The following is a 23046-nucleotide window of genomic DNA, read 5'->3' on the forward strand; positions in this document are numbered from 1 at the left end:
ATTTTGGGGCTTCCTGAATATGGTACCCCATCCCAATGGCATCCCTGTAACCATCTTCTTTTTATATTCTCCCTTCTCTCTTTCCCCCAATTTCTTCACCTCCCTTTCCCTGCTTCTCACCTTTCCTCTTTTTATTGATTATTCTCTCCTATCCATTGCATTATTTCTCTCTGCTTCCCTTCATTTCTGCTTTTTCTCTCCTTCAGAAGAAAAGGAATTGTCATGATCTGGTCACAGAACATTGCATCCTATTGAGGCATAAGCCCACCAGGAGTATTCTCGATATACCAGTAGGTCAGTCCACTGGCAGAAGGCGTACCTCCCAACTGTCCTGTTTTTCGTTAATTCTGCCAGAAAGCCCAGAATATGGGGCAGGTGCACTTCGATATTTTTGTAACAATTTAAGATGAGCAAAGAAACAATTGTAACAATTTAAGATAAGCAGGGTTTCTTGGGGAAACTGTGACTTGCAGCTTAAAGGGCAATTCACCTTCATTAGCAAAATGATAATAACACAAAAAACACAGAAATTTGTTCAAACTTTCATAATCTGCCAAATTTTGTAAAATGAACATGGTAATTAGGGGATGTGGCCACAAAAATGGGCATGGTCAAAATCTTTTTGTCCCTCTTTCTATTTACAAAATGTTGGGAGGTATGAGGAGGTATAGCTGTGTTGGTATTGCAGTGCCTCCTGTCTGTCAGAACTGAGCACCTCACCTGGGACAAGCGTGAGCCGGACCTCCCAACACACTGGGGAACACAGAAAAGGTAAAGCATTCCAGACATGGTCATAATGTTGCATCCTCTGGCCTCTACCTCAGCAAAGTTTATTTTTGGGACCCCCTACCATTCCCCCCACAGATGGATTTGGGCTGGGGGGGGGCAAGGAAATTCTGAAAGCTTTCCAGGACCCCCTCTCTTCTTGGACCTTCCTGTAGCTGAAGGGTCTGTTCCCCCTATTGTCACCCCACTGGCTCCAGACAAAGTATAAGGTCTGAGGGAAGCTAGCGCCTGCCAGAATGGGAGGACAGCAGAACATTGGTACCTTGGGCCATCATCAAACAATAGTGGCCGCCATGATCCCTGGGCCATAGTGACTTGGTTGATACCAAAGAGACTTGGTTGATACCATAGAGCAGTGATCCCCAACCAGTGGCTTATAAGCAATATGTTGCTCACTAACCCATTGGATGTTGCTCTCAGTGGCCGTAAAGCAGGTTCTTATTTTTGAATTCCTGGCTTGAGGGCAAGTTTTGGTTGCAAAAAACAGGTGTACTGCCAAGTAAAGTCACTTGTAGGCTGCCAGTCATTATAGGGACTACCAATAGCAAATCAGAGCCCTCTTTTGGCATCCCTGTGATCTTTTTGCATACTTATGTTGCTTCCCAACTCTTTTTACATTTGAATGTGGCTCACGGGTAAAAAAAAGTTTGGGACCCCTGCCATGGAGACTTGTTTGATACCATAGAGACTTGGTTGATACCATAGAGACTTGAATGATACCATAGAGACTTGGATGATACCATAGAGACTTGAATGATACCATAGAGACTTGGATGATACCATAGAGACTTGGATGATACCATAGAGACTTGGATGATACCATAGAGACGTGGTTGATACCATAGAGCAGTGATCCCCAACCAGTGGCTAGTGAACAACATGTTGCTCACCAACCCTTTGGATGTTGCTCCACGTGGCCTTAAAGCAGGTGCTTATTTTTGAATACCAGGCTTGGAGGCAAGTTTTGGTTGCATAAAACCTGGTGTACTGCTAAACAGAGCCCCCTGTAGGCTGCCAGTCCACATAGGGGCTACCAAATGGTCAATCACAGCACTTATTTTGCACCACCCAGGCTAATTTTTCATGCCTGCATTGCTCTCCAACTCTTTTTACATCTGAAGGTTGCTCACAGGTAAAAAAAAAAAAAAAAAGGTTGGGGACCCCTGCCATAGAGACTTGGTTGATACCATAGAGACTTGGTTGATGCCATAGAAACTTAGTTGATACCATAGAGACTTGGTTGATACCATAGAGACTTGGATGACACCATAGAGACTTGGATGATACGATAAAGACTTGGTTGATACAGACTACAGCATTTGGGGTGGGGGAGAGAAGCTATGCTAATTCTAGGAAAGGTTCTGAGGTAGGGGGAGCAGTTTTGGGAGATATTTTTTGTTGATCCAATACAGGGGTAGGATAAAATTGTGTGAATAAATAACAGGGTGACTTGGGGTGGGTGAGTTCATTATCAGGACTGGGAGAGAATTTCTGCTGATCTGTTACAATGGCTGGAGCAAATACACTGACTGCTATTGAAATATTGCTGTGTAGGGGTGCCATAACGGGGGGCTCTGTACAGTTCAGAGTCATGTGTGGAACACATATCCTGCACGCCGTATAGTTTCATGTTTCCCTTTTGGTTCCTAGGACTTGTTTCAGAACCTTGGAAACATGAACCCCAGCAATGCCTGTTGGAATAACTTCAGCAATGTGTCTATACCTGGTTCACCATACCCTAGTTCCAGAATTTTAGCCACCATTTATTCTACCGCCTAAACAGAGAAGGTTCTATGGGATCTGGGCCCAGGGGTGCCAATTAAAGGCGCCGGTGTCTCTTTAATACGATTCCAGGGAGCTAATCCTTCTTGCAGCAAAGTATTCACACAGAGGCGCACAATGAACAAATAAGATACAATTCCATGTTTGCCAACCTTCTAAGTGATATTAAAAGAATAAGAGAACAAACAGAGATTAAGGGCTGTCATAAAGTGACAGGCGCGGATGGAGGGATAGAAGAGGCATCCGAGGAAAGGATTTACATAAGAAGGTTATTTACATAAGAATGTTTCTATGCTGTGCACTTTATTTACAGGATGTTCATATTCTTCAGAAGGCTTATTGTAACGACAGATTTAAAGGGCCACTGACACTGGTCTGCTGCGGATAGCAACAGGTATAGCAACTAAGTAGTGCTAAGACCAATAATAAGTGTATAGCGCATGCTGCCATGTTGCTTATTCATGGAAATGGATGTTTCAGGGTCTTAAAGACTGCCTCTAGAAATAATTGTATTTAAACTCTAGCTCAGTGTGTGTTGGCTTCCACTGGGTGTTATTTACTGTAGCAATATTGCACTTTTTATTAGGCCGCCAGTGATTTAGGGTTTGCACGACACCCCCGCAGCTGCAGGAGCTGGAGAGAGGCTCTCCGGGTTGCTATAGATAGATATCAAATGGATGTTTCCTCTGCAAAAGCAAATCATATCTGAATATATACAGGCCCGGATTTGTGGGAAGGCCACCTAGGCCCGGGCCTAGGGTGGCAGGATTTTAGGGGGGCGGCATGCTGCCCAACCACACCCACATTGGTTCAGAAACACTGGGGATGCGCAGGAGATACAATCTCCATGAAAATTTGCATGAATAAAGGGTAGGGGACAGGGGGGACAAACGGCAGTGGGCCTAGGGGCACCCGCTATGTAAATCCGGCCCTGAATATATATCACCTTTAAATTAATGTTTATCTCAGAAAGTAGCCAGAGGGAAAAATATCTTAACATTCCCATTGTATAGTGGGATTTACAGGCTTTATAAAATAATTTTACCTGTGTAGCATGTGTAGCCTTACAAAGCATTTGTTTTTTTTTTCAGATGGGGTCAGTGACCCCCAGTGTCGGACTGGGATGCCAGGGGCCCTCCAGAAAACCTTAGACTGTGGGCCCACTTTCCAAACTATTATTCCTCCTCTCCTCACCCAACCTCTTTATCCTCCTAGTCTTTTATATTTACTTGCTATACTCAAATTTTAAGTCTCCTTTTCTCATGAATAGGGAATGACCATGAAATTGGCCAAATGGTTAGAAGCAAGAGGCCCACTCACACCCCTGGGCCCACCGGGAGTTTTCCTTGTATCCCAGTGGGCCAGTCCTACACTGGTGGTGACCCCCCCCCCCCCCGTTTGAAAGCTGGAACCCCTTTAAAGATTAATGGACTCAAAACTGCACCTATCAAGCTTAAACTTAAAGGGAGTCCCAATGTAAAAACCAAAAATGTTTTTTGTTTTATCTCACCGGTAATAAGTGGGGTCTGGGTTCTCATGCCACAGACCTACAGCTCGCGGTGGAGGTATCCAAACAAAAGAGAAAAACGTCAGGCACTCACAGATCCCACTAAGTGCCTATTGGCACGGAACGCGTAAGGCTATGTCATTTTCTATTTTTATGGCCTAAATAAAGTTCTCAGGTTTTTTTACAAGCCTGTTTGTGGGATCTGTAAGTGCCTGCCGTTTTTCTCTTTTGGTTGGATACTGTCATGTTTTTTTTTTCGATAGTGCTGCTCCGTCAGACTTCTGCTCTGAAATCTGTTTTTCAAAAGAGCAAACTGGTTTTTTAATATTCAATTTTGACATCTGACATGGCGCTAGACATATTGTCAGTTTCCCAGGAGTCCCCAGTCATGTGACTTGTGCTCTACACAAGTCAGTCCCATTGCATGCTGGGCATTATAGTCTTACATTAAAGAAATACTGTCTTTTGGTTGGATAATGTCATGTTTTTTTTTTTCAAAACGCATCAGTTAATAGTGCTGCTCCAGCAGAATTCTGCACTGAAATCCATTTCTCAAAAGAGCAAACTGATTTTATAATATTTAATTTTAAAATCTGATATGGGGCTAGACATATTGTCAATTTCCCAACTGCCCCCAGTCATGTGACTTGTGCTCTGATAAACTTCAATCACTCTTTACTGCTGTACTGCAAGTTGGAGTGATATTACCCCTCCCCCCCAGCAGCCTAAGAACAGAACAATGGGAAGGTAACCAGATAGCAGCTCCCTAGCACAAGATAACAGCTGCCTGGTAGATCTAAGAACAGGACTCAATAGTAAAATCCAGGTCCCACTGTGGGTTCAGCACAAAACCCCACCCTCTTCTCAATTATCATGTGCCAATGGGCTGTCCCACCTAAATGAGGCCCATTACGGAGGGGGGGGGTACAAATATAGAACTGGTTATGTCATCATCCCTTTAATTTGCTTTGCAGACACAGCTCTTAGTCACCAAACCCCCTGGGTATTTATAGTAAGGTGTTTGTGTCTGTTCATCAGACAAACTTATTTATAGAGCTTGTTTACCTGTCGGGCAGCCAGACAATCGATTGATCTCAACCAGGCGATGCGGCGACGGCACAGAGCGATATTTATAGATGGCAATACTTAAAGGGGTAGAAGAATTTTTTATAGCACCGGGTGCCTCCCCTGGAATAAATGTACCATTATCAATCAGAATTAACAAGCAATGGAGGCAATATTGGTGCAAACCGCCATGCCAGTGGATTTCCAGAATGGAATCTGGAAATATAGAAGTGTCAGCCATAGAATCTACATTATGGCAAATCAAACGGGTTGTTCACCTTTACATGAACTTTTAGTATGATTTAAAGTGTTATATTCTGACACGATTTGCAATTGGTTTAATTATTTGTTTTTGAGTTATTTAGCTTTATATACAGCGATCTGGTTGCCAGGGTCCAAAGTACCCTTGCAACCATGCATTGATCTGATTATGAGACTGGAATATGATTAGAAGAGGGACTAATTAATTAATAAGCAAGTAAAGAGTAGCAATAACAATTCATTTGTAGCCTAACAGAGCAATTGTTTTTAAATGGGGTCAGTGACCTCTAGTTGAAAGCTGGATAGAATTAGAAGAATAAGGCAAATAACTCAAAAACTATAAAAAAAAAAATTATGTTCAATTGAAAAGTTGCTTTGAATCAGCAATTTTATAACATTTTAAAGAACCACCCTTTTAATCACAGCCCTACTAGGTAATAAGTGCAGAACAGAATAAGTTCATAGCTGCACCCCCAAATACCCTCAGGTTCAACGCTCTGTTTCTATGCTGCTTCTTTGCTGCTCTCCTTCCCATGGTCAGGTGGGTAGTAGGAATTGTCCCCCAAACTGTGGGGTGGTCAACAGGAACAGGGGACCCGGTAAGGATAATCTGCCCCAGCCTTATGCCAGAGGGCAGTCCAGAGGCTTGCCAAAGAAATTTCATTTAACATATACACATACTGTATATAGATGGATTTCCCATTGTGCACATATGAATATTATATGTGCTACAGCAATAAACTCCTTCCTCTACTGCGGCCAAAGTGGAGCTGGGAGCTGTAGTCTTACACCATCCTGCTAGAAGTAGTGTTTAGGTGTCTGGGTGCTGTTCTATGCAGCTGCTTCTCTCGCTACTGTTGCTCCAGCACCCGGGTAGTGCCTCAGAGACCCAGTTGCTTTATTTATTCCTTCCATTAGATGGCAGATATGAGCTGGAATTGCTTGCGCTAGTTCTACTTCAGGTACCTGTCCATATGCAACGCTTGTCTCCTCCAGACTACAGCTCCCAGAAGCCTTTGGGCTGATGGCACTCATGCACTCTGTGTTTGTAGTTCCTTAAGGTCATCATTTGTGGGTACACAAAAGTTATTATGCCAGTGCACACAAGAAAAGCTAGTTAGCTTAGTTAGCTTCTAGTTACACCACTGCCATTAGAAGACATGTAAAGAATACATCTTTTACATTTATAAAGCCAGCTTTGCATAGGGTCACTTCATTATTAAGCCTTATATAACTCTTCTTCAAACACTCCGGTCAACTGAAATGCCACATACTGGCCAATAAAGTGTAACTGCCACCATCTTGCCCACCTGTAACTACGGTCCTGCAATCCCTTCCCAGACACCATCTATACCTACTATCAGGACCGCCATCAGAAATCACAGGGCCCCATACAACAACATTTCCTGGGCCCCCTGGGCTGCGCCCACTGCAAGCCCCACCTACATGTCCGCCTTCCTCACCCCACAGGTCCGCCCCCCACCATACAGTAAAAAAACTAAAAATATATTGGTGGCTAAGGTTCCAACATGTTAATAAAAAATAAAAAGATATTGGTGGTCAGGGCCCCCCATAAAAAAGCATTTCTGGGCAGGGCCCCCCATTAAAAAATATTGGTGGCCAGGGCCCTACCCCCACACATTATAAGAAAATTGGTGGCCAGGGCCCCTTAAACGTCCATGCCTTCCCGAAGTCAGCAGCTCTCATAAAGATGGGGTGCCCGGCTAGTCAAGTAAGTGTGCCATGGCCGGGGCCCCCCTTACCCTCGGGGCCCCCTACAACTCTCCCCCTTGTCCCCCCCCTGATGGCTGCCCTGCCTACTATACCTGCTATACCACATTCCTGTCCCAGAGACAATTATTCCACTGTTACTATAGGCAACATCTCTCCCTACTATACCTTCTATCCCAAAGTCACAGTCCCTTCCCAGAAACTATTATCCCACTGTTACTATAGGCACCATCTCTCCCTACTATACCTGCTATCCCACAGTCACACTCCCTTCCCAGAGACTATTATCCCACTGTTACTATAGACACCATCTCTCCCTACTATACCTGCTATCCCACAGTCACACTCCCTTCCCAGAGACTATTATCCACTGTTACTATAGGCACCATCTCTCCCTACTATACCTGCTATCCCACAGTCACACTCCCTTCCCAGAGACTATTATCCCACTGTTACTATAGGCACCATCTCTCCCTACTATACCTGCTATCCCACAGTCACACTCCCTTCCCAGAGACTATTATCCCACTGTTTACTGTTACTATAGGCACCATCTCTCCCTACTATACCTGCTATCCCACAGTCACACTCCCTTCCCAGAGACTATTATCCCACTGTTACTATAGACACATCTCTCCCTACTATACCTGCTATCCCACAGTCACACTCCCTTCCCAGAGACTATTATCCCACTGTTACTATAGACACCATCTCTCCCTACTATACCTGCTATCCCACAGTCACACTCCCTTCCCAGAGGCTATTATCCACTGTTACTATAGGCACCATCTCTCATTACTATACCTGCTATCCCACAGTCACACTCCCTTCCCAGAGACTATTATCCCACTGTTACTATAGGCACCATCTCTCCCTACTATACCTGCTATCCCACAGTCACACTCCCTTCCCAGAGACTATTATCCCACTGTTACTATAGGCACCATCTCTCCCTACTATACCTGCTATCCAACAGTCACACTCCCTTCCCAGAGACTATTATCCCACTGATACTATAGGCACCATCTCTCCCTACTATACCTGCTATCCCACAGTCAAACTCCCTTCCCAGAGACTATTATCCCACTGTTACTATAGGCACCATCTCCCCCTACTATACCTGTTATCCCACAGTCACACTCCCTTCCCAGAGACTATTATCCCACTGTTACTATAGGCACCATCTCTCCCTACTATACCTGCTATCTCACAGTCACACTCCCTTCCTAGAGACTATTATCCCACTGTTACTATAGGCACCATCTCTCCCTACTATACCTGCTATCCCACAGTCACACTCCCTTCCCAGAGACTATTATCCCACTGTTACTATAGACACCATCTCTCCCTACTATACCTGCTATCCCACAGTCACACTCCCTTCCCAGAGACTATTATCCACTGTTACTATAGGCACTATCTCTCCCTACTATACCTGCTATCCCACAGTCACACTCCCTTCCCAGAGACTATTATCCACTGTTTCTATAGGCACCATCTCTCCCTATTATACCTGCTATCCCACAGTCACACTCCCTTCCCAGAGATTATTATCCCACTGTTACTATAGGCACCATCTCCCCCTACTATACCTGTTATCCCACAGTCACACTCCCTTCCCAGAGACTATTATCCACTGTTACTATAGGCACCATCTCTCCCTACTATACCTGCTATCCCACAGTCACACTCCCTTCCCAGAGACTATTATCCACTGTTACTATAGGCACCATCTCTCCCTACTATACCTGCTATCCCACAGTCACACTCCCTTCCCAGAGACTATTATCCCACTGTTACTATAGGCACCATCTCTCCCTACTATACCTGCTATCCCACAGCCACAGTTCCTTTCCAGATTCTACAATCTCCCCATAGCATCATAAAATAAATTATATACTTCATATTAAAGTCTTCTAAACTCTTCATAAACTTGTCCCACTGCACCCGACCTACTAGTTCTCCTAGTTACAGGCAAAAAACTTAATTGCACATGCAGAACAATTTAACAGTGAAAATACTGGTGATCAAAAAATGAAATATAGATGAGACCTTTGACAATATGTTAAAGAATTCTGGGATTTGTAGTCCTACTACAACTCAGTGTGGTTGAGCTACAGTGTTTAGATTCAGGGAGCAATGAACTACAGCCGAGGTTGCCACCTTTTATGGAAAAAAATACCGGCCTTCCTATATATTTATCTTTTTTCCCTATTAGTAACATTGTGATCATCCAATGTTACTAATCAATACTGGCCAGGCGGCAACCCTTAGTAAAGCCTCAGCCAGCACCAAAAAAGCAAACACTGCAAAATCTGTGAATATGAATGTGTCATAGGATCAGTTTTAATTTACTTGGTATATACAGTGTGATATGGACAGAATGAATGTTGTTTTGTGTAGTATTCAGGTTAGATGCAGGCTGCTTGGCCGCATACAGATGAAGCCAATGTTTAGCTTGTATTGTTGCTATTCAGACGCACAGGATGTGGATTTCACGTGTGACTGGTTAATAAGTGTAGGCGGCCACCCTCTGTATGAAAGTTTCCATCCTATAAAAACACTGGTAAAATAGATTATAATTCAAATCCTTCACTTCCTGTTCCTCACAACAACTTCCTGTTCCTGATCTCTCACACCGTGGGATGCTGTAAAATGGCCTCCGTAGTGTTCCCAACAGTGCATAGTTAGTATTCGTGTAAATGTCCCCTGTGTAGTGTCCAGTGAATTTGCAAAATGCATTGAAGTCAAGGGACTTTTTTCCCGGTGACTGTTTCCACAGCAACTTTGGTTTTTGTGTTGACTTTTTTTCACCACAGAATACATTGGAGACTGTGGGCATTTTTTCTGCGGAGACTTCTTTTGCACAAAATACATTGGGCTCTATCACTAGCCAAATGGGTGCCTATATAGAAATACAGCTCTGGCAGAATTACGGCATTAAAGAAGAACAAAACCTTAAAAATGAAGGTGGCTAAAAATTTCATATTTTATATAGTGAACTTATTGCACGAGGCTAAAGTTTCTGCTTGTCAATAGCAGCAATGATCCAGGACTTCACACTTGTCACAGGGGGTCACCATCTTGGAAAGTGTCTGTGACACTCACATGCTCAGTGGGCTCTGATTGGCTGTTGAGAAGCTAAGCTTAGGGCTCGTCACTAATTATCCAGCAGAAAATGAGCTTCCCCTGTAATATAAGCTGATGCTACAGGTTTGCTGTTATTAAATTCTGAGGCTAATTGCACTGGTTTCTGTGCTGCCATGTAGTAATTATCTGTATTAATTACTAATCAGCCTTATATTGTGACATTTCTATTCTATGTGTACTGTATATTGTGAGTGGGTCCCTAAGCTCAGTAAGTGACAGCAGCACAGAGCATGTGCAGTGAATCAGCAGAAAAGAAGATGGGGAGCTACTGGGGCATCTTTGGAGACACAGATCTTTACTGCTAAAGGGCTGTGGTTGCCTTGGGCTGGTACAGAAGCACAAAACATCATGTACAACATTTCTAGCTACTTCTTTAGTTAAGCTTTAGTTCTCCTTTAAGTCACACCCACACTTAACCCTGAACAGTGGGAGGCAGTGGTGTAACTCAGGGGAAGCAGACCGTGCAGTTGCAGGGGGGCCAGAGAGCAATAGGGGCCCCATGAGGCCCAAATAAAGAGCAATTTTAATATATATTAGTAAACCAGGACTACCTCTGGATTTGTTGGAGGCCATAACATTGATTTATTTGGGTCCCAGTAACATCTAGTTATGCCACTGATTGGGGGGTGGTGCAATTGAGGGCAACCCACCCCAGGTGCCAGCCATTGTGGTAGTGTATGTAAGGGGGAGTTACAAATACTACTCCATTGTACATTTACAATTATCATATATTGGAAAATTGCTTAGAATTACATTAAGCAAAACATTCATTAAGCAAATGTTATTTTGGGGTGTTTACATCCCCTTTAATATCAGAAGACTTATGGGAAACAGAATGACGAACCCACATGGCCAGACAAAGAAGGTTTCCCATTACCCACCTCCTGTGCCATGCTCTGGTCTGATAAGGACAAATAAGTGGCTGTTGGCACAAGGGAGATGGGCAGAGTGAGCCAAACAGTCCTCTTGTGGATGAAAAAGATGGGGAGGCAGGCATGAGAAAAGAGAGCAAGAATCCAGCCAAAGGCACTAAATCTGCTATACACACAAAGAGACAGACCGGTAATGTGACACACCCACCCAAGGCAAGACACACCAGAGAGGAAGAGGAGAGAGCGAAGAGGAGAAAGAGGGAGGGCACCGCCAGAGAGAAAAGCAGTTCAGGAAAGAGACAAGCATAAGACAGAGACACTCACAAGCTGACAGGGGACAGACACCAATTCAGCAACACGCCTTTCTTAAACAAATAGCCCCCACTCAATTAACAGCAGGCACTGGGAGGGGAGGGGTGGGTGTCTGGGTACCGTGGCAACGGCATAAAGATAGAGAAAAAGAAGAAGAAGAAAGAAAAAAAAAGCAGAGCAGCTCGCACATGTAACCAGCAGGAGAACGGGCTGACGGGACAATCTGCATCCTAACAGGTCCGGCCAGGTGAGTGATGCTGCTGGGTACCAACCCAAATCCACACCCTCCTTCCCAAAACGACACCCTGGTCTCTTTATATCGTGTAGGATAGTAAAGAAAATGCACTATTTGGGCAAATGGGTGTAAATAAATAATAGCACTGGGCTGTGCAACTTGTACGTTGGCTGAAAAGTGCAGCAGAACATCTGGAAGCATAAAGCACTAGGCACCAGTGTGGCCCCTGTGATAAGAACACAGGCGCAGATGGGTGGGCTTGCACAATAACGTACCCCTACAATGTAATGCCAGCTGGCACATGGATCTGTTAGTGGGGGTGTATGGCCACTGGGAGGGGGGCAGCTGGGATTTATAAGAGGACTTTGGAGTGTCAGATGAGTGTATGAATGTATACATGTCTGTGCATGTCTTTTCTGTCTGGTGCAGCTTTACAGCACATGTTGGTGACATACAGAGTAAATACATCCATAAAGAGACTGCTCTAGAAACCACTCTGGGCTGGGAGAGGTAGAGTTTCCAGAGAGAAAGAGAGGTGCTGGGACTGAGTAGAAATAAAAAATAAAGCTTGCAATGATAAGTCATTGTAAGCACAAGCCTTCAGTGGGAGATCACTGGGGTTTCATTATGGATTTTGCTCTGTAGACTATTTGGAGGACACTGATGTAAAAATGTAAATGACCTACCTTTGTGCCAGTGCGGTATCACAAGGACTGCTATTTTGGAAAGGGACACTACAAAAACTGTCACTATGACGGAGGGAACAATATTTAAAGCGGAAAACAGAGATAGTATATTTGTTATTTTAAAAGGATGATGATAATGTTTTGAACCCAATTAAAGTCCCAGTATATACATAGCTGGCAATAATATCAGTCCAACCGTAGAGATGAAAGGTTTTGGCTGCACCTTAACCAGCCCCATCTGCAGGAGCATATGGACTAATAATGGCCAAGTGCTGGATATTAGTGGCACCAGGGCTTGACATCATTATAAATTGACCCCAATTTGCAGGTACTGTGGGTGTCACCATCAGGACTGCTTTAATCAATAGACATCTGCCCAGGGCCAGCCAGGTCAGCCAGCCAGGTCAGGAAGATCAATATTGGCCAATAGTTAACTACTAACCCACTTTTTCCTCTGGAGCCCCATACAAAGGGGCTCCTTGTAACATATTTCTGGACCATGATAATGTTGAGAGTTTCCTAATGTTGTGCCACCTATACCACCCTGATGGCTTCTCCACAGGAACTCTATGATAAAACCTAGGGCCACCTAAGATTGCCTTATGGCCAGTCTCCCAAGCACACAAGTGAGATCCAGTATATGGATTGTTCAGGACTACAGTACCCAGTCTTTTAAACAAAATTGTCTGTGCTTGCAATCTGTCTTTAGATAGTCCAGATACAGAGTCAATGCACCCCCAAACATAGCGTAGCTCCACAGAAAAGCAAGAAAAGGGAACATTAAGTATAGTAGGGTAGGATTACTACAGTAGGACAAGAAGGTGATGGTAGCATTAAGTATAGTAGGGTAGGATTACAACAGTAGAACAAGAAGGTGATACTAACATTAGATATAGTAGGGTAGGATTACTACAGTAGAACAAGAAGGTGATGGTAGGACATGATGGTGAAAGTAGGGCAAGATAAGTGCAGTAATAGATAGAAACTGTTGGGCAAGACAGTAGAGCATGTTAGCAAAATTACAAAGATAGGGTAAGATAGTGACAGCAGGGGATATTGACTAGAAAACACCAAAATGAGAACAGCAGAGCAGATTGAGACTGCAGGATGAGTTGGTGACAGTAGGTCAAGAAAGAGACAGTAGGGCAAGATGGTAAAATTAGGAAATGGAGACTACCAGGCAAATTAACAACAGTATGGCTAGATTAGGGCAAGATGGCAAAATTAGGGCAAGACGGTAGGACAAATGTTGCCAGTATGGCAAGTTGGCTACAGAAGAGTAGGATGAGAATAGTATTGCAAGATGGTGACAGTGGGGCAAGCTGGAGGCAGCAGCACAAGTTGGCGACAGTAGGGCAAGATACAGACAGCAAGAAAAGATGGAGAAAGTAGGGCAAGTTGAAGGCAGAATGACAAAATGGAGATAGTATAGGGCAAGACAGTGAAGGAAAAGCAAGATAATAATAGGGCAATATGGTGACAGTAGGAAAATGGCAACAGCATGTCAAGGTGATGGCAGCATGGCAAAATGGAAACAATAGGGAAAGATTGAGACAGCAGGACAAGACGGCACCAATAAGACTTTATATCAGTGTTTCCCAACCTGCAGCCCATCGGTTTGGGTTGAAGTACAGTACCTAGCAGCACCCACCCATGGACTTGGTCCATCCATTGCCGCTACCGCTGGTAGCCTGGTTTGATCAAGCTCTTGACAATCTGTAATGAGGACCTTCCACCCTGATCTGGAGCTGTGATACAGCACACTTCATATATTATATAACATTGTATTCAATTCTCTTTCAATCTGAGAATTCAGGCAGCAATTACTGCAGCAGAGTTTGCAACAGGAGTTTCTAGGTGCCGTAGGAGTGCCACTAATGTAGGCATCTTGTTAGAAGTCATTATGTGACAACACAGGTACGCCATCGCTTCTCAAACACAATTACCAGCTTGTATATAGAATTTGTCTTTGTGTAGCCATGAGGCAATATTAGAGACAGACTGAGAGGCCCCAAAGGGACTGCAAAATACATGATATATATGAATCAGTGTAGACAAGAATGGATGTGAGGAACACCCTATATAAAATACTTGATCCTGGCTTCAGCCACATACTTCTCTACATAATGGAACATCCCATTGAGGCCCACACTTGGCCCTACACATGCCTAACTGTAGCTGAGCTCATTTGCAAATGAGAATATTTCCCGACCTCAAAAGAAAATTGATACAGGCTGGTAATGAAATGGATGTGTATGGATGGATGGGATTGGTTCACCTCTTACCTCTTATGCCTCTTGGGAAATTGCAGAGCCTCTGCTGTCCGGGGTCCAGATATTCTCTGCTGTAGATATAACATTACATTACACATATGGGAGAAAAGCCAGTTTTTTACCATCATCATCTATAAAAACACGGGGTGCAGAGCTGACAATCGCCAGCTTGGATAAACAACATAGAGCAAACCAATGATATTAGTTTCCATCATCCATGTAATACTCTGTAGCAGCTTATTACTAAGTCAATGTGTGCATCAAGTCATGCTCTATGATTGGGGGGGGGGTAAATATGTGAAACAATACACCCCAGTACCCCCAGCCAACAGCAGGCACCCTAAAGGGTGTATATGCATATTATGGCAGCTGCCCTGTATATCCAGATGTCAGCTGCTAAATCCTGTACAGTCCATAAAGCCAGTTCATGGTAATCCGTGCTCTAAATATAAGGATAATTTGCCAGATGTCAGTATTTGCAAATACATCAGCATTTTGCCTGTAATCAAAGACTTAAGTCATCTACTGTTCTCTCCCAAAGCTATACAAGTGCACATGTAAATCAGCTTTTACTATGTTATTTTTGCACTTTGCTCCCAGTCCCTAGGAGGATAGTGGGCTGCACCCCTCAAATGAGTTGCGCTGCCTGCAGAACAATACAGTGGGAAGCAGCACCTCCTTAGAATCTAGCAGGGGCAATGAAAGTATAAAGAAATAAAATACACATTAAGCTCTTAAAGGGGTTGTTTACCTTTAAATTAGCTGTTAGTATGATGTAGCGAACAATATTCTGAGACAATTTGCAATTTGTGGTTTTTAAGTTATTTCGTGTATTATTCAGCAGCTCTCCAGTTTGCAATTTCAGTCATTTGGTTGCTAGGGTTCAAATTACCCTAGCAACCATGCACTGGTTTGAATATGAGACTGGAATATGAATAGGAGAGGCCTGAATACAAATATGAGTAATAAAAAAGAAGAAGAAACAGAGATGGGGTCAGTGACTCCCATTTGGAAGCTGGAAAGAGTCAGAAGAAGGCAAATAATTCAAAAAGTATAAAAAAATAAATTAGAAGACCAATTGAAAGGTGCTTAGAATTGGCCATCTATAACATACTAAAATTTAACTTAATCTGATCCACCCCTTTAAGATTTCCATTATACATTGGAAAAATACCACAAGTATGGGACATGTTATCCGGAATGCTCAGGACCTGGGTTTTTCCAGATAATGGATCTTTGCATAATTTGGGTCTTCATATCTTAGGTCTACTAGAAAACCATGTAAACATAAAATAAATCCAATGGACTGGTTTTGCTTCCAATAAGGATTAATCATAGCTTAGTTTGGATCTATTTTATTATTACAGAGAAAAGGAAATCATTTTTAAAAGTTTAAATTATTAGAATAAAATGGAGTCTATGGGACATGACCTTTCTGTTATTCAGAGCTTTCTGGATAATTGGTTTCCAGATAACGTATCCCATTCCTGTACTATGAAGGTGTGGGGGCTGCTGAAGAAGAGAGAGAGGTGGGTGCACCCTATAACTATCGTTTAATGACTTTATGCCTTCAGCCAGAGATGGAAAGTTAATCTTATCATTATACTGGATATTATGCGTTTCATAATGTGCATGTATATAGTTGAGTAAAGGAGAAGGAACTTTGGCCATTCAGACAAGGAGAGCTTCTGCTCCCATAGAGCTCCCAGCTAGAACATGTGCATATATTGTGTTGCTGTTGAATAAAGCAAAAGAGCCTTTTCATTTGATCCTGTTACAGGTGCAACTGAGGGCTCTTATTTATTATCCCTTCTCCTCCTTCTGCGTGTCCGGCCTGTAATTGGGATCATGCCGCTTAACATGGGAGTCATGTATAGTGACAAGGCAGCCACTCGTCACTTTGTTTAATTGAGATCATTTGTGTTAGGTCACTACAACCTGCTTGTTTTTCTTCCCCTGGAAAAATGAGAGGTAATCTTATCATGATATCATCTGGCACGTTGCTTGAGAAAAGGAACCGTTCCTGAAGCGATGGAAATCAGAGACTCTGCTGCCTCGTTGGCCTCAGTCTGTCTTTGTGGCTTAAGGGCTAGTCCACACGGGGAGATAGCCACGCGTTTGCGGTCGCGGCGACAAAGCGCCGCGCCAGTCGCCGCGACCGGCGCAGGCAACAGTTTTGTATGGGCGCCTATGTAAAAACGCCTGTGCTAACCACACGAGGCGATGTGCTTTTCAACAGTCGCCTGAAAAAGCCTGGCGAGGCATTTTCAGGCGACTGTTGAAAAGCGCATCGCCTCGTGTGGTTAGCACAGGTATTTTTACATAGGCGCCCATACAAAACTGTCGCCTGCGCCGGTCGCGGCGACTGGCGCGGCGCTTTGTCGCCGCGACCGCAAACGCGTGGCTATCTCCCCGTGTGGAATAGCCCTTAAAGGAGGGCTGGAATGGGGCATACAATGAATATAATAAAGGGCACCCACTCCAAAATTATATTAAAATAGGTTCTTGATAATTAAAGGAAAACTATACCCCCCAAACAATGTAGGTCTCTATTAAAAGATACTGAGTAAAACAGCTCATGTGTAAAACTGAACCATTATCATAATAATATACTTTTTAAGTCGTATGTGCCATTGGGTAATCATAAATAGAAAATTGCCATTTTAAAAAATAAGGGCCGCCCCCTGAGATCGTAAGATTCACTGTGCACACATACAAACCACATGTAAGGTCACATGAGCCAATTAACAGACAGAGTTCTGCCTTTTGCTTCCTCACTTCTTCCTGTTACAGTTAGTGGTGTAGTATTTCTGGTCAGGTGATCTCTGAGGCAGCACAGATAGAGTCACGAAATGGTGGTTCAAGGCAAGAGATGTAAAAGGGCAATATTTATGTAAATATATATTCCAGTTTGGTAAGATTCTTTAATATGTCATTCAATTTGATATAAACGATCTGTTGCTTAAGTATTCATTTTGGGGGTATAGTTTTCCTTTAAGAAGGAGATTGAGTATTATTGTATCAGAAAATGGAGGTTCAGAGCTGGGGCTTGCTTACTTTGCAAACCAGAGATGTACGGTAAGTAAGGTTGGTACAGGTATGGGACCTGTTATCCAGAATGCTCAGGACCTGGGGTTTTATGGATAACCAATCTGTCTGTAATTTGGATCTTCATACCTTAAGTCTACTTGAAAATCAATTAAACATTAATGGGGTGGTTCACCTATAAGTTAACGTTTAGTATGTTATAGAATGGTTAATTCTAATCAACATTTTAATTTTTAAAGTTTTTAAACTATTTGCGTTCTTCTTCTTCTAACTCTTTCCAGCTTTTAAATGGGGGTCACTGACCCCATCTAAAAATAAGTATTTTGAAGGCTACACATTTAGGGGCAGATTTATCAAGGGTCGAAGTGAATTCGAGGGAATTTTCAAAGTAAAAAAATTCGAAATTCGAAGTAATTTTTTGGATACTTCGACCATCGAATAGGATACTACTTCGACTTCGATTCAAATTAAAATAGTTCGAATTTTCGACCATTCGATAATAGAAGTACTGTCTCTATTAAAAAAACTGCGACTTTTAAATCTGCCGAAGTGCTATGTTAGCCTATGGGGACCTTCTACAGCATTTTTCCAAGTTTTTTGAAGTCGAAGTAAAATCGTTTGAATCATTCGATTCAAAGTATTTGATCGTTCGATTCAAAGTATTTGATCGTTCGATTCAAAGTATTTGATCGTTCGATTCAAAGTATTTAATCGTTCGATAGAATACACAAATTAGATGAAAAAAGTTCAAATTCGATATTCGAATTCAAAGTATTTTAATTCGATGGACGAATTTCGAAATCTGCCCCTTATTGTTATTGCTACTTTTTATAACTCATATTTCTATTGAGGCCTCTCCTATTTATATTCTAGTCCCTTATTCAAATCCATGCAAGGTTGTTTGGTTAATTTGGACCCTAGCAACCAGATTGCTGAAATTGCAAACTGGAGATCTGCTGAATAAAAAGCTAAATAACTCAAAAAACACAAATAATAAAAAAAGAAAACCAATTGCAAATTGTCTCTACATCATATTAAAAGTTAATCTAAAGGTGAACAACCACTTTAAATAACCCCAGTAGGCTGGTGTTGCTTCCAGTAAGGATTCATTTAATAATCCAATCTCGGTTTGGATCAAGTACAAGGTACTGTTTTATTATTACAGAGGAAAAAGCAAATCATTTTTAAAAATTTGGATTTTGTAAATAACGTGGAGTCTATGGGTGATGGCCTTCCCGTAATTCGAAGCTTTCTAGATAATGGGTTTCTGGTTAATGGATCGTATATCTGTTATGAAAATCTGATCATAAAGTACATCATATACTGTAAGAAATGTAGACGGGATAACACAAAGCTAAGAAAGTGTGACCTGCTCTAGTTTAAAGCTACTATGGTACTAAATGACTGTAGGGATTTCAACTGAAATTTAGAAGAGAAATTTGTAACAATCCCCTCTAATCTTTCATAACAGTCCTGATGCAGTGATGCTTATCTGGATGAGAGAATTAGGGGTGGGGTGAAGCCGGGGGGGGGGAGATTGATGATTTTCACTGTATAATCTCAGTGCGCGTATTGACGTTTGTTATCCATCTCTGTTCTAGACTTTGCTAGCCAAGCTGTTCCACCCCCAGTTGCTGTGAATAAGGATGTTGGTGAAGGAGTACCGGATATGTATGCCCCTTACCACAGAAGAGGTACAGTAAACTCTAACAAGGGGTTGGCTTGGATATAGCCTTTATATAACATGCTGTGGGTCTCTCAGTCCCAAAAACCCAGTTAATCTTTTCTGTGCTCTCTGGAATGCCAGATCTGTTTGCAAGAAACTCACCGCTATACATGACCATTTCATTGCAAATTCCTTTAACCTACTTGCGCTTACTGAAACCTGGCTTTCTCCTACTGATACTGCCTCACCTGCTGCCCTGTCCTATGGGGGCCTACACCTTACTCATACTCCCAGACCTGGTAACAGACCTGGAGGTGGGGTAGGTTTGCTTCTCTCTCCCCGCTGTACTTTTAAGGTTCTTCCACCTGTTCCCTCCGTATCATTCTCCTCATTTGAGGCTCACTGCATTAGGCTCTTTTCTCCTGTTTCACTCTGCATTGCTGTCATATATCGACCACCAGGACCAACTGCACAATTTCTGGACAACTTTGCTGCCTGGCTTCCTTACTTTCTTTCATCTAACATCCCATCCATCATATTAGGTGACTTTAACAACGTTAAACAACCCTTCTGTCTCTAAAGTTCTTTCAGTAACCTCCTCCCTAGGCTTATCTTTGTGCTCAGACTCCCCCTCTCACTCCAATAGTAATGCTCTGGATCTCATATTTACCAGACTCTGTTCAACCACCAATTTTACTAACTCACCATTTCCCCTCTCTGATCACAATATGCTCACATTTCAACTCTCACTAACTCCTTCCTCACCCCCTGCTATTCCCCAAACACGTACTTACTGTGACTTGCAAGCTGTAGACGTGTCACATCTCTCTTCTTCGTTTGACTTCACTGTAATATCTCAGCCATCTCTTGTCCTAATGTGGCTACCTCTGTCTACTATAATACTCTCACCACTGCCCTTAATGAGCTTGCTCCTACAAAAACTAAACATGCTAGACCCAAACCACTTCAACCTTGGCATACTGCTCATACAAAAGCGCTCCAAAGACACTCACGTGCACTTGAGCGTCGCTCTGAATCAGACTTTTGGAGCTACAAATCTGCCCTGCGCTCCTATAACACTGGCCTCTTCCAAGCCAAACAAACATACTTTACTTCACTCATTAACTCCCTTTCTAAAAAACCAGCACAACTTTTCTCCACCTTTAACACTCTCCTTTCCCCTTCTCCACCCCCTCCATGCACATCTGTCTCTGCTCAAGCTATTGCTGATCACTTCAAAAACAAAACTGACACTATCAGAAGGGACATCAGTGTCGGACTGGGACACCAGGGGCCCACCCAAAAACCTTAGACCAGGGGCCCACCAAAAACTTAGCTCTAACAGTGGGCCCCTGGCCTATTATTCTTCCTCTCCTTACTCAACCTCTATTTGCCTATTCTGTTTTATTTACATACTATAATCTATTATTACATTTATTTAGCCTCTTTGTTTTCATAGAAATAGGAAATGGCCATGACACCTGGGCCCACCGGGAGTTTTCCTGGTATCCCTGTGGGCCAGTCCGACACTGAGGGACATTACACTACTCAACCCCCCTAGACTTCCACCACCCTCCCTCCACCCTCCCCAGTCTCTCCTGTGCTCCTTCACCCCTGTCACTGATGAGAAAGTCTCAAAGCTTCTGGCCTCTTCTCACCTTACCACCTGGCCGCTTGATCCAATTCCCTCAAAACTTCTCCACAATACCAACCCTTGTCTAATCAAAGCCTTAACTCACCTATTTAATCTCTCGCTCTCAACTGGACTGTTTCCTTCTCAACTAAAACATGCTCTAGTCACCCCCATTCTGAAAAAACCCTCTCTTGATCCCTCCAATCTTGACAACCTCTGACCTATCTCTCTGCTACCTTTCATCTCTAAACTACTTGAGCGCCTAGTCTACAACCGACTAACCTCATTCCTCTCTGACAATAACCTGCTGGACCCCCTACAATCTGGTTTTAAGCCACAACACTCCACTGAAACTGCCCTGACTCGACTAACTAATGACCTTTTAACCGTTAAAGCCAACAATCATTACTCACTATTAATACTGCTTGATCTTTCAGCCGCATTTGACACTGTAGATCACCCTCTCCTCCTCCAGTCCCTCCAGTCCCTCCATTCGCTTGGCTTTTGTGACAAAGCCCTGTCCTGGTTCTCTTCTTACATCACCAATCATTCCTTCAGTGTCTCCTACAACGGAGTAGTATCTTCTCCCCTACCTCTTTCTGTTGGGGTTCCTCAAGGCTCTGTCCTGGGACCATTACCTTTTCTCCGTCTATACTTCCTCCCTCGGCAAATTAATCAACTCGTATGGTTTCCACTACCACCTCTATGCTGATGATACTCAGATCTATCTCTCATCTCCTGATCTCAACCCAGAACTCCTAACTCACGTCTCCCGCTGCCTGTCCACGATCTCTACCTGGATGTCGCAACACTACCTTAAATCAAACCTCTCTAAAACTGAAATGGTTCTCTTTCCTCCAACTAACACCAGTAACATCCCGGAAGTATCCATCATAGCTAAAAATTCCACTATCACCCCCTCTCCCCAGGCCCGGTGCCTTGGGGTTATCCTGGATTCTGCCCTGTCATTCACTCCTCATATCCTGGGGGTATAAATAAGGTATAGATGGCCTGTTCCATATCTAATGTGCTGGGGGTTAATAATAGAAAGTAGGCAGTGAAATCCTTATCTAATGTGCTGGGGGTTAATAATAGTATGTAGGCAACTCAATAATGTGGTGTTTATACAAATGGCCTGTAAATGTCACTGTGTTCAGACATACTGTGCATACTTCCTGGACAACTTAAAAAGTGAAAGTTACTGTTGTGTAATGCCTGCATGACCCTGCTAATAAAGCACTGTTATACTCTACTCATCCTCAGTTACCCAAAACATACAAATCTTTTTCTAATGCGCTGGGAGTATAAATAAGGTATAGCTGGCCTGTTCCATATCTAATGTGCTGGGGGTTAGTAATAGAAAGTAGGCACTGGAATCCTTATCTAATGTGCTGGGGGTTAATAATAGGATGTAGGAAACTCAATCCTTTTCTAATGTGTTGGGGGTATAACTGGCCCCTCTTTTTGCCATAAAGAGCTACATGCTAAGGGATTTGAGGGCAGCTACTGTGGGGCAACATGGGGTGGCCAGGGTCTATTTCCTACAGCCTGTGTCACACTTATTAGGAGCAAGTACACTTTCTGCTCTACCCTAAAACCAGCCGTATGTAGTTCCCCTATAAAGAAAGGTGTAAGAGCTTATTTTTAGCTTGGGCCCTTATACTATATAGCTCTTGCTGTTGGTTCCTGTGCTGTTCCTGTGGTTCCTGTCCTGTTACTGTGAGCAGCCGGTACTATATTTGTTGGTGGCTCTGGGGACCGGTATTGACGTTGCAGCAGATGAGCATGTGGAGTCATGTTTTCACACCCAGAGTATCACTACTAGCTTCACACAACACTTACAGCTCCATTGTTTCCCTAGGGATATTTATGGAAAGACTTTTTTCTGTCCTTTTCATGGCTGATGTATATATATATATATATATATATATATATATATATATATATATATATATATATATATATATATATATCACTATCCAGGCTGCTATACTGTCGCCCTGTATGGAATTTTCTTCTTTTATAAACATAGGAGTCAG

The 23046-nt window shown here is 43.0% G+C and overlaps 1 protein-coding gene across 1 annotated transcript in view; it reads left to right on the forward strand.

The window, feature by feature from the left end:
* The first annotated feature begins 11153 nt into the window (after positions 1-11153).
* LOC108701707 (cytoplasmic phosphatidylinositol transfer protein 1) overlaps positions 11154-23046 on the forward strand; it is a 52022-nt gene continuing 40129 nt past the window's right edge. Inside the window, exons 1-2 of the mRNA XM_018236685.2 lie at positions 11154-11713; positions 19310-19402. Of these exons, the coding sequence (XP_018092174.1) occupies positions 19355-19402 (48 nt within the window). The 5' untranslated portion in view covers positions 11154-11713; positions 19310-19354. The remainder of the gene's footprint in view (positions 11714-19309; positions 19403-23046) is intronic.

Source organism: Xenopus laevis, chromosome 9_10L, assembly GCF_017654675.1.
Source record: "Xenopus laevis strain J_2021 chromosome 9_10L, Xenopus_laevis_v10.1, whole genome shotgun sequence".
Classification (NCBI taxonomy): Eukaryota; Metazoa; Chordata; class Amphibia; order Anura; family Pipidae; genus Xenopus; species Xenopus laevis.